This window comes from Lynx rufus, unplaced genomic scaffold (genome assembly GCF_022079265.1).
Source record: "Lynx rufus isolate CCGP_SWC_20201006 ecotype Redwood Valley unplaced genomic scaffold, mLynRuf1.p SCAF_1, whole genome shotgun sequence".
NCBI lineage: Eukaryota > Metazoa > Chordata > Mammalia > Carnivora > Felidae > Lynx > Lynx rufus.
Genome location: NW_025814823.1, coordinates 80,968,180 through 80,995,139, shown reverse-complemented (window position 1 = coordinate 80,995,139; position 26,960 = coordinate 80,968,180). Strand labels below are relative to the sequence as shown.

Sequence of the window (26,960 nt, the reverse complement as noted above, 5' to 3'; positions counted from 1 at the left end):
CTGTTCTAATCAGCCAGGGCTTCTCTCAGGGATGCCTTTCCCAGGGCAATGTGTTCACCTGAGTTCACCTCTCCATCCCCAGGGCTAGAACAACCAGCCTCTAAGATGGCCTGCGGGAGGGCTTGCCTCCTGGTATTCACACGCAGGTCAGTACAGACACCTCCATGGGGCAGAGATAGCATTAGCTCTGAACCAGGGTGTAACTTCTAAGGCTAGGTCAGAGTGTCACTGTGGCTTCTACCCAGCTTTCTCAGGTCACTCGCTCTGGAAAGAGACAGTCATGTCATAAGGACAGGGAAGCAGACCTCATGGCATGGGAAAGGGGTTCCTGTTAACCGTCAGAACCACGTGCCTGCAAAGGGAGCCACTTTGGAGAAGACCTTTCAGTTCCGGTCGGGCCCTCGGATGGATGAGTGGCCAAGCCCCACACCATCCAACTAAGCTTCTAAGCCATCACTTTATATCGTTTAGACACAATTTAGGAATTGTGTCCCCCCCCCCCCCAAGTGATCTGTTGGTCCAAACCTCTGGTATCTATGAATGTGACCTTATTTAGCTAAATTTTGAGCAATTTGTTCTGCAACAATAACTAATACAAGGGTGTAGGCAAAGGGCTTGGCTCAGAGAAAGTATACTTTGAGTGATGCTGAATGAACTGAATGCAAGGACCCAAGTGAACGAGCAAACCAGGAGCTTTTAAAGGACAAGAAAGGAGCCCTCAAATTCTTGAATTCCAGGGAATATATGCTCCTCAGTGGATCCCTTACTTCATGGTGTAAATTTAGAATTTATGTGAGTGAAGCCGTTGAAGAGACACACGCACATGGACCATGTGTGAGTATTCAAGTCTCAGTATAGCTTCCGCATCTTTACAGGTGCAAGTATTTTTGGTCCTTGGTGTCAAGTTCCTGGAGGCAGAGACTGCATCTCCGTGACTCTCTCTGCACAGGAGCTGGCCAGCACACAATCTGTTATAAACGATATGTATGGTGTATCATAAACAAGATATTGTGATGGGTCACAGAGAAATGGCAGCAACTGAAGAAAGTATAATTTTCTTTCAGAAATCTCTTGGTAAGTTCGCCCCCAGATGCAGTTTAAAGTTTTGAAATCATCTGCATGATTCCCGTGAAGAAAGAGAAGTCAAACACTTGGAAAAAAGTGACGTGTTAAATAACGTGCCCTAAAGACTAAAGAATGACAATAAGTCCTTCTCTTTGGATTCCCAATTTGTTCTCAAAGATCTGATGCTAATTTCCCAAGTTCATATTCTTAATAATACAGATTATGCCACAACACAATGTGCACTTCAAACCAGCCAATTTAAGAAGCTGGTGAAAGGTTTTCCTAACATAGAATTATGCGCACAAAGAACTCCCAATACCCTGTCACCGAATACTACAACTTACACAGCACAAAGGCTCGCTTGCCGTCTTGAATGAGAAAGATGTCAAGGAAATGAAAAATATCTTGAGGGCTCAGTGAGAACCCAGATGCAGGGCTCACTGCCCAGACTCTTCCCACAGACGGCCCAGCCTCTCGAGCCTGAAACAAGTTAGAAGTTAAGAAAAAGCCTCGCCCACGCAACTCCTGTGTGAACAGTGCAAGGATGGAGAGAGGATGAATACTTGCCCCCATGCAGAAACGATATCCCCACTTGTAGAACAGTGACGCCTCTTCCAGGACAAAAAATTCTTGAGACTTTGTGTTCTTTTCTGGGTTCCTTATAGACACTGGTAAATCAGGTGCTGTCAAGAACAAGGCTCATTCTTCCTTCCCCTCTCCCATGGCCTTCTGTTAAGTTTCTCAGGATCCACATAAGAGAGAAAACACAGGGTATCTGTCTTTCTCTGTATGACTTATTTCACTTAGCATCACGCTCTCCAGTTCCATCCACGTTGCTACAAAAGGCCAGATTTCATTCTTTCTCATTGCCACGTAGTATAAAAAAAGTTAGAGGGGGAGAGAGCCAAACCATAAGAGACTCTTAAAAACTGAGAATAAACTGAGGGTTGATGGGGGTCGGGGGGGGGATGGGCACTGAGGAGGGCACCTGTTGGGATGAGCACTGGGTGTTGTATGGAAAACAATTTGACAATAAATTTCATATAAAAAAAAACCAAAAATTTAAAAAATGGGAAATAAAAAAAAGAATAAGGCTCATTCTTCATATGAGTAATGGGCATAAGTAATAATGTTAACATAAGCAACGTCTCAATTGCATACTAACAAGCACAAAATGGCCAACTCCTGCATAAAATGCTCCTGACAAGATGCTCAGGGGAGGGACAGATGGAAACAGAAGTGGCAGCAGCTTGAATCTGTGTGCCCTTGCCAGCTGCGATCTCCCTTGAAGGATCCATTTCACCACCTTCTGCTGTTGGGGCCGTCTCCCTGGGGCGGGAGTGAACCAGGGTGACCACCAAAGACCATGACCGCGTGCGTGACCTCATCAGGGAACCGAACAGCTTCTGCACCTTCATACGTAGAAGACTGAAAGACCACATTCAAATGCCCTTTGGATGGGAAGGTCTCCTGCTTTTAGAAGCCCCAAATGGTAAACATCTCTGAAAAACCTCAGGAAGACATCAGAGCCTTCCAGGAAAGAGAACTCCACAATGGAAATGGAAGTGAGCTGGACCCTACTTGTCTGTGGCCCCCAAGTAGTGAGATGTGTGCGGCAGGCCACTGAGGCCACAGAAAGACAGAAAGATGACAAATCCAAAAAGCACCAGATGACGGCCAGACCGCCACCAGGGCTGTGGACTCTGCTCAGAGCAAGCCACCGGATAGCAGGCCATCCCACGCTGGAAGACTGGGGCCCAGGCAGGGTTCTGCCCGAAGGTTGTGGGTTTATGATGAAAAGGCGGGAGGGCAAACCCCTTTAGAGACAAAGCGCCGTGACTCCCTGCAGCTCTCACCACCCGCTTGTGTATGACTGGACCGGAGGTTCACCGAAGTCCAGAATTTCCAGTGTGACATCAGGAATTAAAAAAAAAAAAAACATGGCAGAAAAGAACCCCCCTCGCCCCACCAGATCCTTCCTCCATAAAAACCAGTGAGAACATTGGCACCATTTGTCAGAATCTACTTTTTCGGAACTCGGAAACTTAACCAATCAAAAGCTTGCAGATGAACAGATGACGGTCACTAAGAACACTGACCTGTGGACATTTTAACTTGCCCTATTCCCACTCCTGCTCACCTCTAATTCCATGCGAGTCTTGAACCAATAGCCCACAGTCATAGCGACCACTAGTAGCCTGGCATCCCTGGAGGGAGCAGAGCAGGGCTGAAGATCCTTCAAAGTCCCAGGCCCAGAGCACCGTCATTACTTTGTCCACCTGCCACTTCACTAGAAGATCCCACTTGCAAGGTTGTCTTTGTTTGACCTGACTTGGAGCTAATTTAGCGTGAACAGCTTTCTCTCAGGCATTTGTTGAAAACAGAGGCAACTGTGGAAAATCATGGCAGCTAAAGTGGCCGACAGCACTTGGGGGTAGACAATAGGTGGACCAGAAAGCTTAAAAGGAAAACTTGGGGAATTATCTGTCTGAAGGGGATTTGAAAAGGTGCGACATATTCCCTGGAATCTAGAAGGCAATGGGCATACTCAAGGCTGTGTACGTACAGAGGAAATACCGGAGAAGGTCCTAGGCTCTCACTTCTGGCTGAACTCAAGGCTCTGTGTAAGCGTGGAGTAAAGATTAAGGCACAGTTGAAAATTGGCTGACGGCTGAAGGTATGTCCCCAACACACACATAGAGCACCTAAGCGAAGACTGTGAGACATTGTTTCCAAGCATCTCGGCAGATTTCTGTCATTAGCTGACCAGCAGACTAACAAGCAGAGTCTTCAATGGCTGCAGACCACAAAGAATACAGACTTTACTGAATTCATTCAGAAAAGTCATTAAACAACGCCAAAGACAACTTTGGGGAGGCAGGAGAACACAGTTTTCAGAGGTGCCACATATTTCTAAATGTCTAGTTTTCAACAAAAAACATTAGATATGCAAAGAAGTATGGCCACACACACACACCATCAGTAGAAACTGTCCTTGAGGAAGACCAGATGTTGGAATCACCAAAGACTTTAAATTAGCCCCTTTAAATACGGTCAAAAGAGGGGTGCCTGGGTGGCTCAGTCGGTTGAGGGTCTGACTTCAGCTCAGGTCATGATCTCACAGTTCGTGAGTTCGAGCCCCGCATCAGGCTCTGTGCTGACAGCTCGGAGCCTGGAGCCTGCTTCAGATTCTGTGTCTCCCTCTCTCTCTGCCCTTACCCCACTCATGGTCTGTCTGTCTCTCTCTCTCTCAAAAATAAACATAAAAAAAATTTAAATATGGTCAAAAGACTGAAGGAAACCATATCTGAAGAGCTAAAGTATGAGAACGGTATCTCACCAAGTAGAAAGTACCAATACAGACACAGAAATTATTTTTTTAGAAAAGAACAAAATAGAAATTCTGGAGTTGAGAATATGATACCAGAAATGAAAACATCACTAGAGGAGCTCAACAGATTGGGGTGGGCTAAAGAAAGAATCTGCAGACTTGAAGATAAATGAGTTGAGATTACCCAGTCCAAGTAACAGAAAATAGGATCAAGAAAAGCTCACAGAGCCTCAGAGACCTGTGGGGTGGACCAAATACGAACAATGAGAGGCCCAGAGGGAGTGGACAGACAGGAGAATGTCTGAAGAAATGGCAAAATTTCCCACATTTGATGATGAGGATAAATTCAAAGACACATGGCAAATAGTCAAAAGAGAATCTTGGAAACAGCAGAAGAAACATGCTTTATATAAAGAAGCTTCAAGACTAAAAGCAGATTCCTTGTCAGAAACCATGGAGGTCAGAAGGCTAAAAGATGAAATACTCTAAGTGTTGACACAGAAGGACTGCCAGTTAGGAATTTTATACACTGCAACTCTATCCTTCAAAAATGAAGGACAGATTAATACATCCCCAGATACACAAAAACAGAGACTTCATCACTAGCAGACCTGTCTTACAAAAAATGCTAAAGGGAGTCCTTCCAGATGAAAGCATAGGATACTAGACAGTAACTCAAATCCACAGTTGTCATCAAGAGCACCACTAGATGCAGAAAAAGAATTTTATAATATCCACCACCTTTCGTAATAAAAACCCTCCAGAGAGTAAGAAGAGAAGGGAACTTACTTGACCTGATAAATGGCCTCTAGTAAAACCCACGGCTACCAGCACATGTAATGATGAGACGCTGAAAACTCTTTCAAGATCAGGAACCAGAGAAGGATGTCCATTCTCACTGATGAATGGAATCAGTGAGTTTCTAGCCAGGGCAATTAAGCAAGAAAGTGAAATGAAACCAACTGTATTGAAAGAAAGAAGTGAAATGATCTCTATTTGCAGATGATATACTCTTATATCTAGAAGATCCTAAGTAACCAACTAAAAATGGGAAGTCATAAATGAACACAAAAGGTTGCAGGATACAAGATCAATATACAAAAGTCAGTTATATTTCTGTATTCTAGCAAACTTTCGATTTTCCTGTGTATATTCTTAGGGTTCTATATACAATCTGAAAACCAAACTAAGGAGATATATCCATTTACAACAACATCAGAGAGAATAAGATGCTTAGGAATAAATTTAACAAAAGAAACACAACTAGAAACTATAAAATACTGTTGAAAGAAAAGATCTAAGTAAGTGGAAAGACATCCTTGTTCATGGATCAAAATTAACATTATTAAAATGGTAATACCCACCCCCAAGTTATCTATAGAGTCAACACAAATATCCCTATCAAAATGTCAGATGGCATTTTTTTCAGAAATTGACAAGCTGATCCTAAATTAATATGGAAATACAAAGAATCCACAGTAACCAAAACAACCTTTAAAAAGAACAAAGTTGGAAGACTCATGCTTTTCAATTTCAACATTTATTATAAAGCTACATTAATCAAAATGGTGTGATACCGGCTTAGTGGAATAAAACAATAGTCCAGAAATAAACCCTCACATTTACGGGCAATTGATTTTCAACAAGGATGCCAAAGCAATTCAACGGGGGAAAGAATGGTCTTTTCAACAAATGATGCTGGGACACCTGGATATCTGTATGCAAAAGAATGAAGTTGGATCCCTGCCTCACAACACATAAAAAAAATTAAAACTCAAAATGGACCAGAAACATGGATGCATAAGCTAAAACTATAAACTTCTTAGAAAATACCAGAGATATAAATCTTTGTGTCTTGGATTAGACACTAGTTTCTTAGCTAGGACACCAAAAGCACAAACAGCCAAAGAACAAACAAACAAACTAGGCATCGTCAAAACTAAGAAAGTTTGTGCTTCAAAGAGGCACTATCAAGAAGGTAAAAAGACCAAACAGATTGGGAGGAAGTAGGTGCAAATCACGTATCTGTTAAGGGTCTACTATCCAGAATATACAAAGAGCTCTTACAACCCCACAATAAACAGACAATCAACCCAGTTAAAAATCGGGCAAGGAGTCTGAATGGACTTTTCTTCAGAGAAGATATACAAATGGCCATAATAATGCATATGCAAACACACTCACCATGGTACTCATCAGGGAAACACCAATGAAAACCCCAGTGACCTACAACTCCACATCTACCATGATGGCTATAATCAAAAAGAAAGACAACTAGTGCCGGCGAGGATGGGGAGAAACTGGAATCCTCGCGTACTGCTCTTGAGACTATCAAACAGTGCAGCACTTGGGAAAGTAGTTTGGCAGTTCCTTAACAAATTTTTAAATATAGTTAACGTATGATCCAGCAATTCTGGTTCTAGGTAAACACACAAGGGAAGTGGAAACAGGTTCATGTAAAAACCTACACACAAATGTTCATAGTGGCATTATCCGTAATAGCTAAAAAGTGTAAGCCACCCAAATGTCCATTAAGTGATACAGGGGTAAACGAAATGTGACATGTCCATATACCGGAATGTTATTCAACCATACAAAAGCATAAAATGCTGACTACAACACGGATGTGTTTTGAAAACATTGTGTGAAAGAAGCCAGATACACAAGGCACACACTGTAGGATTCCATTAATAGGAAATGTCTAGCTAAGAGGAAAACCCATAGAGGTCAATCGGTGGTTGCCGGGGGTTGGAGGTGGGGTGGGGGGATGGGGAATGGGGATTGTCCAGCTGATGAGTACAGGGTTTCTTCTGGGGATAATAAAAATGTTCTGGACGGGATAGTGGGGATTCAACTCTGTGAATATACCAAAAGCCAACGAACTGTGTACTTTAAAAGGGTAAATTTTATAGGAATTTGGTCTCAGCAAAGATAACAACCAAAAAAAAGATAACTTCCAGTTGTTTCTATCTACAGGTTCAGGGGAAGGTGTGGGATCCTAGAGATGCCTGGGTCTCCCAGAGGCAGAGATCAGTAGTGAGGGTCTGGACCCAAGTCTTCCCAAGTCAAGATCTGGAAGATACATTGTCATCAGGAAATCTTCCCAGCTCTTGATGGTGTTTCTCATGGCCTCTGACTGCGCCTCTTTCTGAGAAGCCAAACTTCCTCTTCTTTTGCCCCAAGTGCCAAATCTTCACCATAAAGCAAGACACAGGCTTCCCCTTGGCAAGCCAGGATCCCCCAATGGCTTTTGCTTCTTGAATCCTTTTTTTTTTTTTTTAACATTTATTTATTTTTGAGACAGAGAGAGACAGAGCATGAATGGGGGAGGGGCAGAGAGAGAGGGAGACATAGAATCTGAAACAGACTCCAGGCTCTGAGCTGTCAGCACGGAGCCCAACGTGGGGCTCGAACTCACGGACCGCAAGATCATGACCTGAGCCGAAGTCGGCCGCTTAACCGACTGAGCTACCCAGGCGCCCCTTGAATCCTTTTGTCCAAAAGGTCACTTTCTTCTTGAAGGCACTGGCTAGGCGGGATCCAGGTGGCCCCAGTGGGTCACTCTTTGGTAACAGTTACCAGTCACAATTGTTCCTGACTTGCTAGGCCTTCCCGTGTCCGGGAATGAGAGGAAAGTCCCCACGTCTGTCTCTAAGGGCTCAGCCTACCTGGGGCTCAGAGGAGGAAACAAGAAGAAACCTTCCCAGTTGTGTGGCACGAGTGTGCCTTTATCCATTGGGGACGGGGGACAGAGCAGAGTGGCCTGGGACACGCTGTCCCACAGCACCGGAGCTGCTGGGTGACCACGGCCGGTTGCCAGCTCCTCCTGCCTGCCGGCCCCTCCCCCTCTCCGACAGGGCCCTGAGCAGGCCGCCTCATTGCAGAGACTTGCTTGTCCGTTCCCAGACACTCCTAGAGCCAAGCATCCTCATTGCTGAAAGGGCCACAAACAGGGCAAGAAGACACATCAGTCGTCAAGTGGAATTTCTTGACGGGTTTGCAACTATTTAGAAAATTCTAGGGGCTCAGTCAGTTGAGTGTCCAAGTCCTGATTTCAGCTCAGGTCATGATCTCACGGCTCGTGAGTTTGAGGCCCATGCCGGGCCCTGCACTGACAGCACGGAGCCTGCTTGGGATCCTTTCTCTCTCCCTCTCTCTCTGTCCCTCCCCTGCTCGTGCTTGTTCTCGCACCCTCTCAAAACGAATAGTAGAAACAAAGAAGAAGAAAATTCTCGAGGCACAGAAGACCAAAGGTGTGAGGTGTGAGTAAACACCCAGACTGCATCACTAGAGAGCCCTTCCCACAGAGGCCCCGCTAACACCCCCTCCACACCTGCCTCTCCCACCCGTGACTCCCCCGTTTCTTTCCACCGTGTGCCTCCCTCACCACCTCCGGGAAGCGGGCCCTACTCTGAGGGTGGCGGCCTCTCTCTGCCCCCACTGCCCCCTCATCCCTGGACCCCCTGCCGGCCTGGTCTCCCCAGGCACATCCCAGACCCCAGGGGTCAGGATACGCACCTCAGTGGGAGTCTGGTTTTGTTCTGATGGTGACAAGCCTGAGGAGAAGCCCCATCGGGGCTCGTCCTTGGCCCTCGTGCCCCGGCTGCAGGGCTCCAGCGCCCACGCTCAGCGGGTCTGATCTTGTGCACAGCTGGTGACCAGCACGCCCGGAACCAGCTGCTTCTGCACCCCCAGCGTGCCCAGGGTCCCAGAAGTACCCTCCCTAGTATCAGGTGGATTCCATCTGGGAGTGAATTTCCCCTGGTGGCTTTTCCCTCGTTCACAGACCCTAAAACTGCTCTTCCCACCAAGGTGCCAAGCAGAGTGATGGGACCAGGGAACAACAGAGGCCCGTCCAGCAGGAGGCGCCCGGGAGGGAGATGGGCTTCCCGGGTACTTACTGGGAACCGCTTTTTCATAGCACACGCCTTTGTAGAAGCAGCACCCGAGTTCCTTGCACCGGTCTCTGGTGATGTTGTAGTCACATATGTTGTAGAGAGGAATGTCACACACTGCAAAGCACAGACGCACACAGCCGTTAGCACCAAGAACACAGCCGCAGCGGAGTTCTAAATACTTGTGCCTGGGAGGGGGCACCGTGGGCTTGCACTGTGGGGTTTTGTTATGCTTTTAATTATGCATCCGACGAATCTCACTTTGACGCGAGGATCTAGAATGAGTTAGATTTCTGAACAAAACAATGTCAAGCTAACTGCACAGAATAATGCAGAGTCCCCTGCTGATTAAGGAGATAGAGCATCTCAGCAGAGTGCTCGCACACATCGGCACTCTGCAAAGCAAACAGAAAACAAAGATCTGATACAGCCAGCGGATGTGGGGGTTCAGGTTATAATGCGTAATTAATGCACATTTAAGCACACGTGAGTTAAAATTATCAACACAGGCTAAGGGGTAGTTCGGCATTTTAAAGTTGAATCAAAAGGACCAAGTGAAATGACAGTTTTGACCAAAAAAAAAGAAAAAACTCAGAAGTGAACACACTGAACGTGCATGAGCAGATGGTGGGGACAGTGCTCAGCACAGCTCTGGCACCAACGGCTAACGCGTGTCCAGCTAGGAGGACGAGTGAGTCCCCTAACCGGCAGTCAGCAACATCTGCCCCAGACCCTGCTGGGGCTTCCGGTCCCGAGGGAAAGGGAGGAGGGGTCTCCGGCTGCCTTGGGGCTGGTAAGCCTTTCAGGTGCAGGGGCTCCAGGGAAACCCACTGTCCCTCCTGCTCTTTTCTGAGGCGTGCGTTTGGAATGTCACTGCGGACACAGCAGCACAGCCCAGACATGTGGCAGGACTGGCAACACGAGGCCAGGCAGCATCGGAGATGAGGAAGTCTGGCTGTCACCCTCCTGCCCCACTGCCCCCCACTACAGCCAGGCTTGCTGGGCGGGTGGGGCCGGCCTCCCCCGCCGCCTGCGGTCACCCAGCCCTCAGTCACCTGCCCAGCTCCACCTCAGATGGGGCCTGGGCTGCAGAGGGCCTGCCAGGCGCTCAGTGTGGCCACACGGTGCCTGCTGGTGGCTCCCACAGGACAGTCAGGGTGGCGGCAAACACTGGCTCCAGAGAGTTCCAGGAGACCCAAGACTGCACAGCTGCCAGGCAGAGCCCAGATCTCCCCTTTCCCACTGTCTCCACAGGACCCATTCGGTGGGTGCCCTTCACGGAGCCTAGGGGACATTCTCCACATGGCTCCATGACAGTGGAAGTTTATCTCGGTAAACAGCAGGGGGGGGGGGGGGACAATCCATTCAGGCGTAACTTTGTTCATGACTGTCTCTTCAATGTTACTCCCCAGGTGAGAAAATACAGGTATGTGAGTTCCCATCCTGACCACTCGAATGGGATCGTTTGCCACAGCAGCTGGCCCCCCAGCACACCCGTGCGGAAGCTCAGTGCCCCATTACACCTGAGACCTCTGTGCCCACCCCCTCCTCCCCAGGACTGTTTTCTCTGCCTGCACCTCCCACAAGGTCCTGATGTGTTTCTGCAAAGGTGCCCAACACAAAGAGCTCATCCACATCTCCATCCCTGGCGTGACCCCTCTGCCCAGCCCACAACTCCCAAGAGACGGGGCAGGGGGCAGGTTAGTGAGGCTTTACTGAGGACATCCTGTAGCCCCGGACTGGCCAGCTAAAAGCATCAAAGGACAACCCACAATCATGTGACCATTGGGCACCAGAAGCGGTGCCTTCAGCTGCCCCACCACACGCTGCTCGCTGGGAATGGTACCTGACACCTGACCTAGGGATGGGGCGGAAGCCAGATGGTTGGCATCTCCTTGGGCAGGGCCTGGCTGCTGGGGCTGCACCCTGTGCTGCCCATGACATCCAGGGAACGCCAGGGCCCAGGTGAGAAAGGCAACGAGGAAGAGGGAGACGGCAGCCCTTGCGACGGCCAGGCCGCTGGGCACCTCCGGTTTTGGAGAAACAGAGACTGGGGCAAAATAAAACACAAGGGCAGGGGGCCCAACATCCCTGGGGGAAGTGCCCTGTGCCTCATGAGGACCAGGTGCCTTGGGTCACAGCCAGGGAGGCAGGTCTGGCTTGGTTCTCCAAGTGTCCTCACGGGTCTTTCCTCTGCCATGCTTACATGTCCTCTCACACATGCCCTCGTGCAGACGCGTCCTTGCCCGTGGTAACACAAGGTGCCACCTGCCCACCTGCCTTCCCTCTCCGCCAGCCCAACCCCCATACCTGCCCACCCCACCGGCCCATCTCCTACCTGCCCACTCCCTCCGCCTGTTCACCTCCCACACCTCAGAGTAACACTCAACAGCCACGTCGATGTCCACAGAGGACGACAGAGACACTTGCGTTCACCCCCAAAACTGGTGGAAGGGCAGTTTATAGGTGGATCACTGTGACCCAGGAGAGCAGGCCCCTCTTTCAGACTAGTGAGGACAGGGACGATGACCTCCCGCCCCCGAATGGCCAACCCGCTCCAGCCACGCCCAGAGAAGGGGCACCTGGCCGGCCTCAGAACAGGGTGGGCACCAGGGTCCCCGGTCTCACCGCCCTGAATAGAGGCGAGATGGGCCACCCATGCCCCAGGCCCTGAGAGCGGACTGTCCTCCACACAGGCACTCCCACCAGGAGACTCGGGGGGCACTCCAGGCCAGCCATCTCTGCCGCCCACTCGGTGCCCCAGGTGCAGGCCACCCGCCTCCTCTGCACGGAGCCATGTTGATCAGAAACCACAGCCCCTCCCGTGAGCCCCCTTGGCCTGGTTTGGAGCCTGGGCCTGGACCCTGGGGCCTCAAGTGAGACCCACTGACCTTCGTTTCCCAGCTGCCCTGTGTGATGCAGCCCCCCCGAGACTGGCCCCCAAGGGCATCCCGAGGGCTTGGTCCTCAGTGGATTCCTGTCAGGTGACAGGAGAAATGTGTCTCATGGAAGCTTGGCCGGCCCGGGACCCTCCCTTGTCAGGCCTGATTCCAAGCCAAATTAAAAAAAAGAAGAAGAAAACCAAATTTCTTTTCCTTCCACTTTCCTATCTTCTGTTTGTCACCAAAGCAATGCACGGAGAAGGGTTACCTGAGAAGTCAGCACGAGCGTGCACAGCAGGAATGGCCCTTCCCTCTCCTCACGTGGTCCCCCAGGGTCTCAGGCTTCCAGGACACCTACCTTGGGGCTCCCAGTGACCGCAAGCCTTGCAGAAAGCCACATCTTAGCAAACTCCTTCAGCACCCAGTACCAGGGGTCCGACTGCAGACCCCAGGCACCAGGGAAGGGGGAGGAGGGCTTTACCGCGGAGAAACGTGTTCCCCTCACGAAAAAGTCACTCCCGCCATAATCACTTTGAGACAGAAGGTAAGTCTGACACCTCACAGTGAACCGGGTTTGACCCTAGAGCCCCGGGAGTTAAGTGCATTTCTTATGAATGCCTCAGGTCCAGGAGCTTCCTTCTGCACGGAGAATTTTGAGAGAGGAGGCTGCACAGCCTTTTCCTGCGTTATTTTTGAAAGCACACGTTCCTTTGCCCCCTTCCCTGGCTCAAGCCGGTGACTAACTGCCATCACCTTGGGGTGGACCAGCCCCCACGGCGGTCTTGCCCTGTTACCTGCAAATTTCTTCAGGAGGTGAGAAGGGGATTTCTTTAATTCTGGCGCATATCTCATCGTAGCAGCTGACGGAGACGCGGGGTCGAAGGAACCTGGGGGAGACAACAGGTCAGCCCAGGTGGGACCTCGCCGGGGGGCTGGTGGCCGTGGTCGGTCTAGTGACAGGGGTGGGGCTGGGCAGAGCGGACCCCGGTCTCACCTGGCAACCACGTCCCCCACTGAGCCTGCTCAGCCGCACGGTCCCACAGTTCCACTTCAAGCGGACAACTTTGGATCCAACAAACTTGCACCTCCTCCCTCCACCGCTCCCACCAGTGGGACCTAGCTCCAGTGGTGGGCCCGCCCTGCCCGCTGTGATGTCACACAGACCCCATGACATCACAGAGGGAGCAGGGTGGCGATGCTGGCAGCTGTAAGGTGGAGGGACTCTCACATGGTCGAGGAGTGCAAGGACCCCAAGTGCAAGGGGTGGGGCTTTGAACACCACCAAGACCCCCTTCTGCGTGACACCCAGGCCTGGCTTCTGAACCACGGGTTTGCATCCTGCTGGCACTCCTGGGTCCTCCTTCTTGGGGTGTCCACATTTGCTGAGATAACCCCCCCACCTCAGGGATGTGTAGCCCATGGAAGGAGACAGACCACGTCAGATCAGACGTGTTACAGAGAAAAAGACAGCAGAGCGCAGTCAGGACTGATTTTCTGCTTACACAGGGTAAGCGGGTGGCCTCAGGCTTATGTGGTGTCTGAAGAGTTTTGGGAGAAGTGAGGGAGAGTGTGCAAAAGCTTGAAGAAGCAGCAAGTGCAAAGTCCACGGGGTGAGGCACCCCTGGCCAATCTGAGAAACCAGGAGGCTGTGCACTTAGGGACCTAAAGACCCAAATGGACGGATCTAGCTGGGGCTGAGGTCCCATGGTGGGGTGGAAAGCCATCTGAGTGCCTTGGAGAAGGAACCTGCTGGGCCACAGGACCTCCATGAGGCCCGGGAGGTGGGAGTTCGGGAAGAGTGGGAGAGAAGGGGAGGCCTATGCCCAGCCCAGAGAAGTGAGACCAGCGATGAGGCGCAGGTGACCGTCCTGTCCCTGTCCCACATCTGGAGTGAGGAGCAGGGACCCACTGGGGAGGGCTGGGTGCTAGCAGATGGCAGGTGGGAAGGAAGCCCTAGGACATGGCAGGAGGGTCATGGAGGCCACAGCCAGCCCTGTGAGGTTAGGGAGCCGTGCTGGCTGAGCCTGGGGCAGTGAACTGCCACCAGAAGGGAGGGGGTCAGGGAAGCATCATGCTGGGACCTGTCCCATTGTGACCCCAAGAGCAGTGGCTAGGGAGTGTCAAGGCCCCAGCCGCAGGGAGACCTGGGAGAAGGCAAACCATGACCACCAGGCCGCCACACAGCATGGGATGGACCTAGGAGCACGAGGCCGGCAGGGAGAAGGCCTCAGCAAGGAGACCAGCCCCCAGCGAGAGCAGCCTGGAGAGCAGGGGGTCTGTGGTGAGCCCGTGGGGTCACACCAGGCGGGCACAGGCTTTGGTCCCCCTCCTTGTAAGTTTCCTCATCTGTAACACGAGGGTTAGGACCCAGTGACCGACGCGTAGCTGATGCCCAGTGAACAGTAGTGCCCACATCTGGGGTCCTGAGGGTCAGGCAGGGCTTCTGGCGGCCCCACACGCTAGCCCACCACCCCCCACGTGTAATTCACGTACCGCACGCTTCACCCACTTGCAGTGGGCGTATTCAGTTTGCAACCATCACCACCCACATGAGAATGGTTCCATCAGCTCAGGAAGGCTCCCTCTCCCCCCAGGCTCCACCTCCTGTCTGCAAGGTCTGCCTCTGAAGGTTTCCTACCGACAGAAGCACAGAGCACATGGTTGTGGGTGTGTGTCTTTCACTCACAGGGTTTCAAGCTTCATCCAGGGAGCGGTGCGCCTCAGCACTTGGTCCCCTGGCGGCTGAACAGTGTGGATGGAGCTCATTTGCTTAGCCGAGTGTCGGCTACGACATGTGCGGCCGTGGAAGGCACAGGCTGGGCAAAGGGAGCAGCCAGCGTGGCCTGCGTTGCCCGTTACCCCGAGTCGTTTCCCCGGGATAAGTAGCGACCGCCCTTAATGGATTTTATTCTAGCTAAGAGAAAGACACTTGCTGTTGTCAACTGTGAGGTCTTCCTGTGGGACAATGTGGGTGTTGTCCTGGGTTTTCTGACATAGGAACTAAGTGCCATGGGGGCCCATTATGACTTCCACAAGAACTTCAACTACTAGCCTTTTACAAACGCTCTCACGGGATTTGGTTAACCTACGACAGCAGCATCACTCCAGCCCCACCTCTGAAGGGGCCAGAGCCTCATGCAGATGCCACCAACCTGGGGGGGGCGTAAAGACTGGGCAGGGGAGGTGTGCAGCACTGTGGGAAGGGGGGGGGGTTAGGACAGGATCCAAGTCAGCTCAACTGGGTGGGCACGGGCACTCTGGGAATCCTCCTCGAGGGCAGGGGGAGCCAGGACCACTGAGGGAGCAGCAGCCCTGCCACATTGTGCATCACTTGTGGGCAAGGACAGGGAGTGGGGGCAGAGCCCATCAGGGTCTCCTGAGAGGTCTATCCGCCCAGGGGAAAGAGAAACAGGCGGGTGGCCAAAAAGGAAACTGCACAACTAAAGCAGCTCTGTAAAAGCATGTGTAAAACACAAACGATGCAATTTGCTGTGTTTACGAGGGAAGCAGGGCTTCCCTGGGGACTGAAGGGCCAGAAGGGAGGGTCCCTGGCCTCTCCTCCCGACTGCTCTCCAGACACGATGACGGCAAGGCCAGGGGACCACGGTACAGGGAATGGCAAGTAGTCTCAGGGGGCCCTGACTGTTGACTCTCCTCTTCCGTAAGCTTGACTGGCTCCATACGAGAAAGCCTCAGGCACAGCAATCAATGTGTGTCTCGTGACTGACGGCACCGAGCTGAGACCAGTTCTCCCCTGCTACTGGACACGAAGCAGACGCCAGACACCCACAGAACCACGCACGAGGCCACCAGCCTGCTGGCTACCCGACCCCCCCGCCTCCCCAGGCACTGCACTCCAAGACTTGGGGCCCTGAGAGCACCAACCAGTGCCCGGAGCACTGCCTCAGCAATTGTCCCCTCTGCCCGGAGCCGGGCCGGACGCCTCGCACCAGCACCCAGGAGCTGGAGAGAGAGGCAGCCTGCCCGACCCAGTCGGGGCCGGGCACCTTTGCTTTGCGGAATTGCAGGGGGAAAAGCAGAGCCAGAGAGGAGGTCCTGGGGGGACACTGAGGCCAGCTCCACTTGCTTTATGAGCCAGTGGCCAGCGGGTGTGCACTGCCACAACTGCCTGAGGAGTCCACGGGGAGTCCACGGCATGGGTGTGTGCACACCAGTAACGAGGGAAAGGCTGCAGACAGCATTCAGACCGAGACTCCTTTTCTCGAAAAACTAGAAGTGCAGTATCGTCAAGAACGTTACTTCTAAAATGTTTTCTGGGACTCTGGCAAATTCCATCAAAATTAAAACACACATTTCTAGAAATAAATCGTACAGCAATACCTACCTGGTTGCATACAGGATACTCACCGGAGCCTCTGCAATACCAACTGCCCCCCCGCCCCCCAGCCCTGAAATAACCTGATGCTTTCCACCAGTGGGATATTTATGCGGCTGCCCCACACGGGCAGCCCACACTCCCCAAAATGGATAGATACTGGGGGTTCATTACCCACAAAAGGCAGTCCCAGCAAAAGGCATAAAAGTTCTGTACTCTGAAAGTTTCGAGTTTTCTTTTTCCTACCTAGGTCTTTACTACACCTGCAAGTTTTTATGATGGGGTACCGGGAGTCACTATTTTCCCACATGGATTTAAGAAAAAGGCCAGTTAGCGAACACAACGTGCTCTTATTGCGGGGAACAAAATCACACAAACACCACAGGTTTGCCTCTGCCCAAAAGAACCCGTCACACTGGTTACCTTCGTGGAAGCAGGCGAGAGAGTATCGGGAGAGGGGCTGCGCGCTTCTTACCTCATGCCCCCTGCATCTCTCCCCACGCAGGGACTTCATAAAGACCAGCAAGTATATACAAGCACCCCGGTAAGAAAAACCTGAATTAGAGATACCAGCGCAGCTCATTTACAATGCAAATCAACACAAGGGACTTTCTCAAGGTCCCATCTCAGCCTGAAAAACTGGAAATCCTCCAAACTCTGGACACCACGTTGGTGGCCGGGCACCCCGGGTGGCCGTGGCCGTGGGCCTCGCCCGGCGCACAGACCCCCCTGGGCGGTGGCTACTTCACCTAGTCCTCACGCCCCATGTCCAGTGCAGATGGCCAGGTTCCCGGCCACCGCTCTTGGCTGCAGTGTGCCAGGTTCAGGGCTGCAGTGGTGGCCTGCCCTCTGAGGGGCCGGGGGAGTATCAGAGCGCCAAAGAAATTGGGAGCTAACAGGTGATGCAAGTTACACCAGCACCAAGAAAAACCGGTCTTTCTGCAGGACACGTGCCATCACTGGTCTCCCTAGAATCTGGGAGAAAGAGGACAAAGTAGGGTTTACCAAGTCACCTGACAAAGTTTTCACAGACTGTGGTGATGGAGATGTGCACGGCTCACCTCCTCGGATCAAGGGTGGGAGCTCGGAGAGGGAGGCAGCAGCATCAGGGGGTGTTCGACCTGCTCCCGGCGTGGCTGTCTTCCCGGAACACAGGCTCCAGCCACTCGCCTGGACAGAGTGGCCACCAGGGCGAAGGGTCTGGGCAGGGCAAGGCTCACAAGCACACGAGCAACTTGCTTCTGTTGCCTTTGTCCACAGGCCACCAGTGTAAGGACCCCCAGGAACCCCGAGACACACTTTCCCCCATTCCACCCACGAGGGGGGATCACTGAGCCCCTTCCAGGATGAAAAGTCCTTCTACAGACAGAAGGGCCGTGCCTCATGGTGCTTTTCCTTCCCCTTCCTTCCCTACAACCTTCCTTTTCCTAACAGGACTTTTCTTCAAATATTCCCAAGCCACCGGTTTTAAGGCAAACATGATTTTTCCAACATCAAAAATTTACACCAGAATTTATTTTATTTTAAGTCAGAAGAGGTGTGCTTGGGTGGCTCCAGTCGATTAAGCACCTGACTCCTGATTTTGGCTCAGGACATGATCTCACAGTTTGTGAGTTCAAGCCCCGTGTCCAGCTCTGTGCTGGAAGTGTGGAGCCTGCTTGGGATTCTCTCTCTCTCTTTCTGCCCCTCCCCTGCTCACGAGGGCTCTGTCTCGAAATAAACTTAAAAAAAATTTAAGTCAGAAGAAAGCATAAAGGTAACATGCACCAAAAAACAAAACACAAAACACATCATGGAAGATAAAGTGATATTGTAACTTAAGGAAAGTCAGTTTAATAATTACAACGATGTAGAAGGAATAGTCAATGCCAGGACACTCTGTGGCATTTACAGGACATGGCCCCACAATAGTCACCAGGGATGTTGTGTGTCCTAGAGAAATGGGGCAGGAAGGCAGCGGGAAGTGCACACACAGCCGGAGGCGCCCAACGTCCCAGCGCCTGGTGCGCATGGAGGCAGACACCACGAGCACAAAGGACGGTGTCTGACCCACATCTCAACATCGTGCAGAACTGAAGTGTGTCGTGTCCTCGCCCTTGGGGTAAATAGGGCGCCTTTCAACCCCCAGCCCCTTGGAAGGTCAGAGAAACGTAAACAACCTATTTACAATAAGGAAGGTCTGTAGAAAGAACTGCTCTCGGATGCATTTTCTCTGCTCCCTAAAAAGCTTAGTGAAATCCTGGATCTGCGAGAAGAGGAGAGAATGGGCCTCTCCCCTTAGGGCAGGGATGGGGAAGAAACAGGTGTCACTCAAGGCTTCGGTGAGGCTAAGGCAGGCGAGAGACCCCTCCTGGGATGCTGCCAGCAACATCGCCCATCAGAAACAGGTGGAGAGAGCAGGGGACAGAGGCCGTCCCTGAGTTCAAGGCTGCACACTTGGACACACTCCAACGTGTCTCCCACTGCAAGAAAGGTCTTCTGCGTCACCAAAGACTCCTGTGAAATAGGGCTTACCAAAAAACAGGCTCTCCCTGCTAGTCCTAGCTCTGGTGAACAAAATGCTAAGTGCAAGAAGTTGGCAATTCTACTGGAAAGGCCACACATGGGCAGGTCAATGCTGAGCCACAGACACACCTGCTGGGCACACAGCCAGGAGGGCCAAGCTCAAGCCACTGCCCTCCAGCAGCAGATGGGGGGGGGGGGCACAGTGCTCAGCAGGAGCCTGGAGGAGCAGAAAGCCAGGTTCCAAAGCCACCCAGTTCAAAGGCATCAGAAGATCCCGAAGCCTTTACAGGGTGGCTTGACCCACAGATCGCGAGGCCCAAGTCACTCCTGAGGCCACAAGGGTATTTCTGAGAAGTCTGTAATGCACAGAGATACTGCTGTTTTGAAAGACCTAACACTGGTTCTGTGAAAAAGTTTCTGTCGATTAAAGCTGACCTCTTGAGAAGAGGGGAGCAGAGAGCCATTGCCATAATGTAAGCATCCTGCCTCCACGGCCGCGGTTCCTGCCCAGGGGCTCTGAGGCTCCCTCGTCCCTGCCCAGAGAGGCCAGCAGAGCTGGGGCTGGGCAGGCTGCCCGTCTCCTCTGCTGTGGAGGTACAGGGGGAAATGGACCCACATTTAAACTTTCATCGCTTTGGCGGGATTTATATTGCTTTATTCTCACTGAAAGGGGGAAACATTTCTTTTTCCCAGTGAGCACTGAAGGCTCGTTGCATGCTGCTGGTGAACAGAGCTCAAAGTGGCCTGACAACTCCCAACCGCCACCTGCCATGTCAGCCCACAGCATCCCTGGTGTGCCTTCATCGGCCTCAGAGATACGTAATAAATAATAGTTTATTTACAGGTTCTTGTGAAGCTTTCTCTCGTGGGCAGGACACAACAGTGCACTTTTTCATGTTATTAAACCAGCCTATATAAGAAAGTCTGCTCTCCCCAGAGCAGTGAATGCACGCCAACGGGCTGCCGTTCTCCAGGGGCAGAAAGGCGCGGACACCAGCAGCTGGACATGGAAGTGTGTGGGGACCTCCTGGGATCTGTGGTTGAAGCTGGCGTCTCTCTCACTCAGCCCGGGCACCTCGCTCAGGCCCACCACGTGTCAGTGACACAAAACGGCTTTAACAGAAGACTTCCGAGGGTATTAAGGTATCTTTGCAGACACAAATAAGGTTAATTACTTAGGCCTACCAAAGCAGAAGGTCTTTTTAGAGCACGTGGGGACTATAGAGAGCAAACCAGGCATCCAGCAAAGTACCAGGCACCTTTAACGCCCCTGCTTTCCATGAGCACATCTTGTTCACAGGACCAGAGAGGTTAGTGGGAAGGGAATTCTAGCGCAGGTGATCAGCCCAGATGGAACCACCGTGGATGTGCATTCAAAATGGAGTATTTACAAGAAACACGTGTAATTATATATACTCAATAAAAGCCTGAAACACCAGGATTTGTAGTCACTGCACTTATTGCAAAATGAGGTAATTGAGATGTTAACAGAGTAAAATTACTGCAGTTCCGCCCTCAGGGTCTACACCTCACGTGTGGATTCTTCGGGAACAGTGCAACCGTTTCTATTTGTGTGAGCAACTCCAGCTTTCCCGTGCACAGAAAGCAAGATGACTTTTGTCCAGCCCTGCCCCCGCGGTCCCGCGTGTTCACCCGGGCCTGGTCTCCTCGCTGGGAAGAGGCAAGGATGCTCCTCAGAGGTTGGTCTCATCCCAGGCAGGGTCGTTCATGTTCTTCAGAACTTTCCTCACCAGCTTTTCCAGGTCCTTGCGGGCTCTCTGCTCTTCCTCCAGAGATTTCTTCATCTTTTTGTTATCCTGTAATTGAAGCAGACCACAGGAGACTGGCGGTCTCGGGCACACAAGAGGGCAATCCTGGGCTGGAATCCACCAGGCTCAACAGCACCGCCCGAACGCCTGCACAGACACCCCTGTGATGGGTCTCTAAGACCCATCACAGAAGGAAGAACGGTCCTAACTATCCATCCAGACAACCTCCACCTGACAGACCACGAGACAACGGCTGAAAGTAACAAGAGGAGTGTGTGTCTTCCCACATCTGTAATGATCTCACAACCTTTTACTAGAAAAACGGCAGCAGCGGCGGCCCCTGCGTTCCTTCGCCCTGACCCCATCACTCCTAGGCACACGCGCAGGTGGACCGCTGCCGGGCCTCCCTTCCAACTCGGGGAAGAAGCACCTGGGCACCCCAGCCCCCACCCCACGTGCAGGGCTCAACGCGCTCCTCGGAGACCAGAGCCATCGTGCAGTGAACCTTCTCCACAAATACACAAAATATACTTGGGTCACTTAGCCAAGTTCACCTGATTTCTTAAGAACAAGGACCATGTGTCACACCAGCAAGTGGCAAAGAATAATCACAGTAGGAATTTTAGGTATTTTAAACAATTATTCCAATAGAACTTGAGATGACTTATGATGGAAATTATACAGTAAAACCTTTAAACAGGTCACTTTAAGAATTCATCTCCTTGGGCACCTGGACGGCTCAGTCCGTTAAGCGTCCAACTTTGGCTCAGGTGGTAACCCCATGGTTTGTGAGTTTGAGCCCCATGTCTGGCTCTGCACGGACAGTGTGGCTCTCTCCCCTCCTCTCTCTGCCTCTCCCCTGCTCTTTCCCAAAATAAACAAACATTAAAAAAAAAAAAAATACTTGAAAAAAATTCAGTTTTCCTGGTCTGTGCCAGGCACAGAAGACCAAACTGATCTGCTGGAATTCTAAGAGAAAGGACCTCTCCCTTCTTTATTACTTCACGTTCAGACAAACAGCCTTAATTTGCAGGCTTAATTTCCCCTTCTCCTCCTTTAAAAACAAGGTCAACAGGTTGGCTATGACTCACCTGTCTTAACTCTTGGACTTCGTCCTTTAACGCGTAGACAGTATCCACAAGACTCCTGAAGCAGAGAACAAGATGAACACCCAAACGAGGGTGGGAGCAAGGACACAGAAGCACTTTACCGGGAGGCATGACAGGACCCTCCTCGGCAAATACCCAACTCCGTCCACCTTACAACAGCCTGCTTAGAGTTAATGCCACTCTGTCAAGGACACCAGGAGGGCCAGCCCTCAAAGGTCTTGGGCTCCAGGGCTCCTTGCCATCCGCCCCCTCCCCATGCCCGCGTGGCCCACTTTAAAGTGCTGGAACGTGGCTTACTTTTCTTCTATCACTGTCTGACCATTACTCTTAGTTTCTTCAACTATGATTTTCTCTTCCTCTGGAAGCAAAACTTGTGGAGCAGATTCTTTGCGTGAGCCTAGATCATCAAAAACACAAAAAACAGAAGCAAAGCCCACAGGTGAGCACATGGCAGAACTTGACACCTGACTCTACAGCACTATTAACATGAAATTCCAGAGACCGTACATTAAAAATCCTCTACATAAAATAGGGAATGGCAACTTTTGCCAATTTTCTCCACTTCTGTCTAGCAAACCCAGTCCTTCTCGTGCTGAAAGCATCGCAGAGGAAAGGAAGCAGTAGCCTTCTGGCGATTTATTAAGCTTCGGTTCCTGAATCAGGATTATGGATCTTTTACATCTCCCAATCTTCCACAGGTAGTAAGTTAAAGGTTCTGACCATAGTGCCCTGGACACTTCGGAATAAGTATCAAAATGAATTTGGGGGGCAGGGGGGAATATCCAAATCAACCCGATTATGAGCCATCTCATTCTGGGCATTTTAGAAAGATGGGTCAGATGATACATGCACACAGGGTGTTTATAAATGCAAATAACTGGTGAAACATTTAACTCTACAGTGACAGTTAAAAATAAAGATTAGGGCACATGGTTTATAAAATGTGAGATTTATTACTTCTTGCATGAAAACTTATTCTCCATTCCCTGGCACATAAACATTTTTCCAAACAAAAGGTGGTAAACCACAGACGATGCTGGAGGGAAGCTGGCACCATTTAACCAGTGCCCAGCAGTGCAGCTTGCCTGGACCCTGTCTCAATACATGCATGCTACAAAATGGGTACTTCAGAAATTGGGAAACCCAGCTTTTGAACAGGTAGGAAAGGAGACTCAGATCTTTAAGGACGCAAAAAAAAAAAAAAAAAAAAATCTTGAGATAGTATTTTCTTATCTATAACAAGTACTGTAACATTTATATATATTTTTGAAAAATACTGGTACAAATATTTGAGGAAAGAACACAGAACACAAACACCTGCAAAACCTCTTCAATAAAAAGAATACACTTGGGGCGCTTGGGTGGCTCAGTCGGTTGAGCGTCCGACTCTTGGTTTCAGCTCAGGTCATGATCTCATGGTTTGTGGGTTTGAGCCCCAAGTCAGGCTCTGTGCTGATGGCACGGAGCCTGCTTGGAATTCTCTCTCTCCCTCTCTCTCTGCCCCTCCCCTGCTCACATGGTCGCTGTCTCTCTCAGAAATAAAAACTAAACTTAAAAAAAAATATGAAAACAATACACTTGATATGTGCTATGTGCTAATTACGGAGATGCTGGCACAACTTGCTTCTTCCTGGTTCACCTTTAGCCCGCCTTCCTGAAAGTTCATCAAACCGTGGGACGGCTGGCTGTGTGCCCTTCCGTCACGGGAACGTTCAGGAGAATACCCATGTGTGCAGGACGGGGTTTAAGGAATAGTCCACCAGCATTTCAGTGTCAGCTTACGCTCCTCGGAGCAGGAATTATTACCATGAGAGCTTGACAGCAAGAGTGTTCACGAGAGGATCCCACCGTCCAGGGGGTTCCCGTATCGTTTCCGCTGCAGCACGCCACAGGAAGGAGGGCGGGAGTTTCCCAGCCATGGGGCGGTGGCCCAGACTCTCCCTGCCACCATCTGTACGTTGGTCCCCATCGCCCAGACTGAGAAGGGCATTGAATCCAAGCACACGGTGAAACCGTGACAGCAGGAACTGAACTAAACTAGGATGCAGAACTCTTCCTCCTCGGTCATCTCAAGCATGAGAAGACTGAACTCCAGGCAGGCAGGTACCATCTTGGGTTACACAGCACGAGCTTCAACACGCATACTGTTTTCATACCAACAGAGGGCGGCCCTTCGGGGGGGGTCAAGCACTTCAGTATTCTAGCCAGAGTGCGGAAAATTTGGGCACAAGCCACAGCAGGCGTCTGTACTATTTCACGACTGTCCGCAATGCCTCCCTGCAAACCCCGAGCCTGCACCCCCATGGCTATGTCGTACCCCTCACTGATGGGCCACCCGCCACCCCGTCGCAGTCCCCCACCCGCAAAGGGAGTTACTCTTCAGAGAGGGTGACATCCTTCAAGACACGGTCCCTGAAAGGGTCGCCCTGTCACAGACAGCGCCATGCTGACGACAATCCACCTCCTGGGGTCTTGCCTGCTCCTGGCGCCATGGCTCTGAGGGGCTGCGGGCATATCTTCTAGGCTGTTCTGGGCCGCATGGGAAAATACAGGTTTATCTTCTTCTAGGCCATTCGTAGGCCGCACAGGAGCTGAGCGGCACCAGCCAAGGGGCAGATTCTGAAGGCCGCCGTGTGCCATCCCGCACTTCGGACACAGCTGCAGCAGGACCCACGTGAGCATCGGGAAGGCTAGTTCACGTGCCGTTTTCCCCCACAAAAACAGGAAAGGGTTCACAAAAAGCCGAGTGTGCGTACCACACACGTGGAAAACCGATGGTTTCAGTGAATTTCGCCGTGAAGAGACGTCATCGGAAAACTCAGTCGCCTGCCAAGTGTCCCCACTGCCACCTGCCCTGTGCCACAGTCCAATCAAAACAGGTAGCAGCTGGGTGCCGTCACACCGGCTGGAAGCACGTTTCCGCACATGGACAAGCTAATGACACATGTGGCAGCACTCTGGGAAGCCCGACTCTTGTGTGCTTCTCCCCAGGCATTTGGATCTCCCAGCTTCCTGGGCACTGCTCCGTGAGGCATACATGGCACTCCAGGTTCAAACGGCAGGGAAAACCAGAGGCGTCTGTGTCGTAAGGACATGGGCCAGACAGCGGGCACTGTCCTGTCCGCACGAGTGCCAGGACAAATGTAACTTCCGTTACAGAACAACACTACGTCAGAGGACCAAGCCCGTGAGAACTGGTATGAGACTCACATGTATGTGATGGTTATTTTTGGAAATATGCTGAGAGCACACCAGAATTTATTATAAAAACTTACACTGGAGAATGTGTTATCAGCAGAACGTACTAACTGCTTGATTCCTGAAAGAGGCTAGTGTGAAAAATGCCATGTATGGACCTGACAGTGAGCCGGGAGGCATAAAGACATAATAAGGTTATTTACTGGCCTACAAAGAAATCCAGGGATGCGAACAATGTGCCTGGTTTCAATGTAGCATTTTTCTCAAAGGACAGAAAATTCAGTCTTTCAGAAAGTTAAACAATAAATATTCCCCAGCCAGATTTATAACTAAGTCTGTTCTATGGCAATAGCCAAATTTTACAAAGTAGATTTAATATCTCAAAGATTACTGAAGTATTTTTACATGTATCACAACATGTTTTCCCTGAATTACTTAGTCTGGAAAAACAACAACTCACAAAGACCGTTCTGTCACTTTGTTTAAAACCCTCTCAGGGGCTGAGACCCAGGCAAATGTGCTCACGATGGCTCCGCACATTCAAGATCCCTATTTCCCAAACTCTGTGTTTCCAAGAGGTTAACGGTACGGGCACAGACAGTACTATCTCATCCGTGTCCATGCATGACCTCCCCCTAGGCTACTGTGCCAGGCCAGGTCCCCGGGGGTGATGCGTGCCCTGACCAAAGTGGACAAGCTTCTCCCCGCCCGCACCCGCCCCTGTCAGGCACACAGGTGGTGGCACCAGGACCTCTGCTCTATACGACCTGTGGACAGAGGCCTGGATTCCTCGGAGTAGCCGTGCAGCACCCCGTCAGTAAGGGACCTCCCCCCCCCTCCCCAAAGAGCACTCTGTGGAAACAGTGTGGAGTTGCCTGCTTCCTCTTCCGGCCTCAAAGTGCCTTCTCAGTTTGGGGAATACTTTGCCGCCCCTCCTCCACTGGCTAATGCAGGGGTTTTGCCACATGTCATGTTGGAAACTGCTGACTGCTACAGCCCCTTCTTCAAAGGTCCACAGGGCACAGGCAGCACGGTGAAGGTTTTCAGAAGGTCTGTAGTAAAAATACCCACTTACTTTAATTCAGCACTTCCTAACGTCATCGGAGTGCGGAACCACTGCAGTTCTCCGTGTCACTCTTTACGAGTAGTGCTGGCCTAGCCTCTGGCCCTGTCTGCCTCTATAATCACACGCACGCGAGTGCCGGTTGGCTTTGCTGTTCAGTAAAGGCATGAAGACAATGAGATGACAATTTACACTTGGCACCAACCCAGCGTTTCCCCAACCGGAGGACTCCCAAAAACACGTCCGCAGCTGCCTGGGCTCCGGCCACCGCCGCCCACAGACATGCCACGGCAGCTGCACACTGCCCCCAGCAGGGGTCGCCCTGCGCCACGCAGCTGGAGATGGGCGGGAGCTTGCTCACTGAGAGGCATGACTGAGAAGCTGGAGACAACTTGAACCCTGCCCCCTGCAACATTTACAGATCATCCTTTGAGAAGCACTCGCGCTGACAGAGGATCTGCCTGGGGCACATAGCGGGTGGGGTGGGGGTGGGGGGCTCAAAGCCCAGGGTACCTCTTGGTTGTTGGAGAGCCACCTGCTGGGACACAAGGCTGGGTCAACTCCAGGACGCACGGTGGGGTGTGTGCGTGTGTGCACGCGTGGCTGGGCCGGCCTTCATCACAAGCCTAAAAACAGCGTTAAGTTTGCCAGAAAAGAGACCACGTGCCCATCTGGCCAGATGTCTGGTACGTTTGTGGCCGAACTCCCGTAACTTCTTAAATTCATAATCTTTCTAAAAATCTGTATCTAATTATACTCCACTGGAACTGATCTTTCAGAATGAAGGAAAATATCACAGGTTTTCAA

At 51.3% G+C, this 26,960-nt stretch overlaps 2 protein-coding genes across 6 annotated transcripts in view; both read right to left on the bottom strand.

The window, feature by feature from the left end:
* Positions 1–16,549, bottom strand: part of TEX29 (testis expressed 29) — a 40,952-nt gene extending 24,403 nt beyond the window's left edge. The window contains exons 1-2 of the mRNA XM_047081814.1: positions 12,968–16,549; positions 9,298–9,408 (exon numbers count right to left, since the gene is read on the bottom strand). Coding sequence (XP_046937770.1) covers positions 9,298–9,408; positions 12,968–13,025 — 169 coding nt within the window. The 5' untranslated portion in view covers positions 13,026–16,549. The remainder of the gene's footprint in view (positions 1–9,297; positions 9,409–12,967) is intronic.
* A 1,748-nt stretch (positions 16,550–18,297) lies between these two features.
* ARHGEF7 (Rho guanine nucleotide exchange factor 7) overlaps positions 18,298–26,960 on the bottom strand; it is a 106,939-nt gene continuing 98,276 nt past the window's right edge. For all 5 annotated transcript variants that reach the window (XM_047081808.1, XM_047081802.1, XM_047081783.1 and 2 more), the window contains 3 exons: positions 22,190–22,289; positions 21,875–21,929; positions 18,298–20,831 (listed from right to left, as the gene is read on the bottom strand). In XM_047081808.1, the coding sequence (XP_046937764.1) occupies positions 20,709–20,831; positions 21,875–21,929; positions 22,190–22,289 (278 nt within the window). In that variant the 3' untranslated portion in view covers positions 18,298–20,708. The remainder of the gene's footprint in view (positions 20,832–21,874; positions 21,930–22,189; positions 22,290–26,960) is intronic.